General features: G+C 36.1%; 1 protein-coding gene across 1 annotated transcript in view; it reads left to right on the forward strand.

Annotated features, from left to right (window-relative positions):
* Nucleotides 1-1,499: 1,499 nt before the first annotated feature.
* The window catches only part of LOC148717176 (serine/threonine-protein kinase Nek11-like), a 3,336-nt gene continuing 51 nt past the window's right edge, over nt 1,500-4,784 (forward strand). The window contains exons 1-6 of the mRNA XM_088744689.1: nt 1,500-1,589; nt 2,239-2,300; nt 2,634-2,721; nt 3,320-3,400; nt 4,167-4,285; nt 4,436-4,784. The exon at nt 4,436-4,784 is cut by the window's right edge and continues 51 nt beyond it. Of these exons, the coding sequence (XP_088600815.1) occupies nt 1,500-1,589; nt 2,239-2,300; nt 2,634-2,721; nt 3,320-3,400; nt 4,167-4,285; nt 4,436-4,550 (555 nt within the window). The 3' untranslated portion in view covers nt 4,551-4,784. The remainder of the gene's footprint in view (nt 1,590-2,238; nt 2,301-2,633; nt 2,722-3,319; nt 3,401-4,166; nt 4,286-4,435) is intronic.

The raw sequence follows: 4,784 nt of genomic DNA on the forward strand, positions 1-4,784 counted from the left end.
CTTTGCATATACTTCCAAACAAATGCACGAGATAGAATTTTAGAGCCCATACATTTTAAATAGATTAAGTACAAACCAACTCAATTGGGGGTAACTGGGTCTTTATTGCCTAAGACCATATGCGATGCTCCCCATGACAGGGAGGTAAATAGAAGAAAAGAAAGAAAAAAAATTTTTTGCAGATTTTTACAGAGAGGAAAACAGGAAGACCTGGAGAAAATACTCCTGGAGTGAGGACAAGAACCAAAAACTGAGTCAACCCACATCTCATGCCAAGTCCAGGAATTGAACCTGCATCACAACATGGAGGGGGGGGGGTGAGTCCTCTCACCCCTGTGCCATCCCCTCTCCCAGAAACAATACTTTGTGGGCAGCATGCCCCAAGATCCCAGAATGCATGCAACTAGCCATATACTGGCTAATAGCCAATCCTTTTTGAAAACTCTGTACACTTATTTTGCAGCTCTCACTTACCTAAATTTGAGGAGTTTGTGATTTCATCAAGGTGCTTCCCTTTTGCTTTGACTTTTTTCAAAGTCTCAATAGCCCATCTCAGAAACTTGGTTGAAAACAATGTGTATTTTGACACAGATTCTTCTGCAACTTTGCAACCCAACTTGCTGCCATTTTTGGCATTCAAGGGTGATCGTAGCGGAGAAAGATAGTCTAAAAGAAAATTAGAGAATTGCTTCATAAACATAATCATGCCATCTTTCAAAATGTTGTTTCATGTACTCACAAAAATATTAAACAGATTTCGCCTTTTTTAACCCTTTGACTTGGGGGTGACTAGCATCTCATTTCTCCTTACAATGTCACCCCCAAAACACACATAATTTGAGAACATGAGAATAACGGAATTGATCACCAACGGAAATGATCACCGATGAAAGAAGCTCTTAATTGTTGAATTAATTCTACTTATTGTCAGTATCTTTGGAAATGTGTAAAGTTCAGTATGCAAAACAAGTGTATTACATGGGTAAAACATTCTCCCGTCGATGAAGGCAAACGAATACCCTTTCCATCGATCGTGCGCAATTATTTTTCAGAAGAATGGTATTCCACATTTACTAAAATTCAATCGATGGAAAGTCAACATCGTTTCCCTGTAGCTTGATGATAATCATAAAACTGCACAAAACTTTAAAAGCTATCATAAGCTTGCTTTAAGGAAACATAATTGCAAAACTATATTTGCGAAGACGGACCTTGGTGTCTTCAAACAAATCGTTTGTTTCACCATTCAGAAGCGCCTTCAGAATTCTTTCCCCCTCCATGTATCCAAGAGGTCCGTTCCATCACAGGTTTTTCATCGTAATGGCTCTTGAAGAAGGTCCTCACGGAAACTTTAGTCGTGAGTTCCCGCTAGTATTGGTGAAACACCACTAATCAAATCAAAAATGGCGCCTTCTTTTTCACCGGTTAGGAGTCCATGTATGATCCCGTAAAATGTCCTGAGCTCGGTATATATTTTCAATGTATTCCAATGTATTCCCATGTATTCCCATACATGGACTACTAACCCAAAACTGGCTGTTTGGAATCAAAATTATCTTCGTTTGTCAGTCAACTCTTCCACACATCCGGTGAGAAAGAGTAACATACATTCACTTCCATAGCGTAGTAGATGTAAAAAAAAAAAAAAAAACTGTCCGAAAAGTATGCAACAGGCGGACTTATCTGGGCGGTAAAACTTCCACCGGCTGCCGTAGGGTTATCATTTGTGTGATATCATTAATTTTTTTGTTTACAGCACCTTTATTGACCAATATCACTGTATGATTTTGGTGGTTCTTCTTTGTAGAATGTCGATACCATTGTTCCCCTGTTTATGCGTAACAGTGGGAAAGAGCAAAATGTTCAGTTCCTATTGAAACTAAAACTGTGTGTGTAGATGTATAACGCAAGTGAACACTTTATTGATTTATGAAGAACTCGCTGCAACAAATATTTGAGAAGGTGACCTCTTGCGCTCAATCCATCAATCAATAATCTTTATTTATACACGATAAGTATTAAAAACGACACTTCGCTTGTGGGGTCGTGTCTAAATAATTAAGTAAGATAACTAATGAATTAGAGAATAAATAGGATATACCCAGCTAAAATCATATCGCTACTTACTACTTGCAAGTCGAAAACGATAAAAGCTTAAGCTTTTATGCACATCAAACTTTTATGAGAACAAAGTGAGGTGCATTTTGATTGTATTTGTGCTTACACACTGGAGTCTAGAGGAAAGCCACAGGTATCAGATTAACCTTGGTAGTGGATAGAACGAGGACGTGTCTGTCAGGGTAAGATCGTTTCTAACTAAAAAATTACCATATGAATCTTCTCTTCTTGCTTTAATGGAACAAAGGGCTGTTGTAAGAAAATTCTCCCTGATTCAACTCTGCTATTAGTATGGAACAAGATCACTCAACAAATGGACAATCAAGTAGCAATTAAGCTTATTTGTCCATGCCATGGAAAAAAAAAACCTGAATTTATGTAATGTAACTGTAGAGTTCACTAAAACAACCTTGAAACAGGAATCAGAAATTCATTATTCAACAAACTTCTTCAGCAGCAGATCTGTAAAAAAGTTTTTATCACTGACACACAATTTATCTTCTTAATTCATTTAGGAAGGTTTTGAAGGAGATATTTGTGGGGGAGCTACAGCCAGATGAAACAGTAGATGCCATATTGAGAGAAGCTAGATTGTTATCCAATGTAGGTTTACAAATTTAGCTCGTATTAATCGACAGATATGCAAGAGAGCATAATGTACAACAAGCAACATATACCCTGAACTTAAAAAACTTAAATTTGTCAAATGAACATCCAGTATTTTTTTACTTTAACTGAAATAACTGAGACTTTCTGAGGTTGCCTAGAAATGATGAATTGTACACTGCTCATAGGGGAAAGTTGGTATGTGGGAGATTCAACATGGTGAATACATTTGGTCACTATATTGGACGGGTGGAAGATCTCGGACAAGTGATAAAGTGAGAGGCAAGGTGGGGGGGGTTTCTGGTTTTTCTTCTCCTCTTTCCTCCCTTTTGGTTTGTCACTCCTCCCAGATCAATTCCACCCATCCATTATGGCAACCAAATATATTTGCCCCCTTGAATCTTGCATGCACACACCAACTACGGCCTGCAAGCAGGCTAGATGAATTGTGGACATAGAAATAGTAAAAAAAAAATTTGATGTAACTTGTGATATTCCCTACAAGTATTGTAGCATAGCTGTTTGGGAGAGTGCTCTCAATTCCCACTGTCTTTGTAACAACAAGTGCCAGATTGAATTTTTCACCTTTTTTTAGCTAAATCATCCTAACATTGACAAGTTCTTGGATAGTTTCATGGATGGAGAGTTCTTCTGCATTGTTACAGAATATTGTGAGGTGAGTTTGAATGTTTATGTCAAATATATCTGTCTTGATTTAAAGTCTGTTTTTAATTTGGTGATACACATGTGATGTTACTTAGCATATCATGATATGGTGACTGCTAGATCATCTTCTTTGTTCTTTTGTTCTCTCACCGCCTCAATTTAATTCATAACTCAATATTTACACATTGAAAAGCACACAGCAACTGACATTTGTCATGTACATGTAGCAGCAAACTACTAGATAAATATAGAAAGTATTCAGATAGATAAAATGGAAAGGTGTTCTGATAATATGTGCTTTTAAAATTGTTGCATGAATTTTGAATGTTATCTCATCCCCTAAAAATTGTCCCATGTCTCATCAAATTGTATGTAAATCATTTTCTGTCAATTCATTTTTACTATTGTAATTATAACCCAAAATTCCAGTTTGAGTAATGAAACCAAACTTTGGGTTTACATCTCTTTACCTTAGTTAAGGAAAAATGCGTCTGCGGGCATGATCTATAAACTAAGGTAAACCTCTTGGTCTTTGCAAGAGGTTTGCCAGCAGATTTTTTTGTTTTTGTTTTGTTTTGTTATGGTACATGAATTGTTTCACAGAAATTCATGTGTCTATGTAAAATGTCTTCATGTGGAAACTGATAATTCCTTGAAATTTTCTACTTACTAGCTAATAAGTTCCTCCAGCCTTCTCTTTTGAAACTACTGCATGTTCACCATGCATACTTGGGGATTATATACACAATCTAAACTGTGCATTTTTTTCTACCTAGGGAGGTGATCTTGATGATAAAATTAAGGCTTGGGAGAAAGCTGGGAAGACATTTGACGAGTCATTAATTTTGGCATGGTTTATTCAACTGGTTCTAGCTGTCAAGTTTATGCATGAAAAGTAAGTTGGTATGAAGTTAATCCCTCCCCATTTAACTTCAAACTGCTGGAGAAATTTTTGAAAACATACTACACTCTTTGATGCTTTATTTTTCTGATAACAGTTCACATTTCTGTACTATGAATCTAATTGACATTTTGCTTCATGCAGGCGAATTCTACACAGAGATTTAAAGACAAGGTACAACATATCGCACCTTTGTGTGTTTGATATGCACTTTCATTATTTTACTATGCATGTTATGTATTGCCTCTTTTTATTTTAACCATGTCATCTCTAAAACCCAAACTATATTGCATTGTATTGAGCAGTCTATGATCTATAATTTTTTAAAATACTTTTTTTTTGTTTAGTATATTGTAATGTCATACTGCTCACAAAGAAGTGACAGATTCTATAGGATGGATCGTTTATTAAAAAGAAACACCTCGCAGTCCGAAGACTGAATTACGTGTATAATGTACAATACAAGAAACAAAATTCATAGTTAAAATAGTTT

Source organism: Stylophora pistillata, chromosome 14 (genome assembly GCF_964205215.1).
Source record: "Stylophora pistillata chromosome 14, jaStyPist1.2, whole genome shotgun sequence".
Taxonomy (NCBI): domain Eukaryota; kingdom Metazoa; phylum Cnidaria; class Anthozoa; order Scleractinia; family Pocilloporidae; genus Stylophora; species Stylophora pistillata.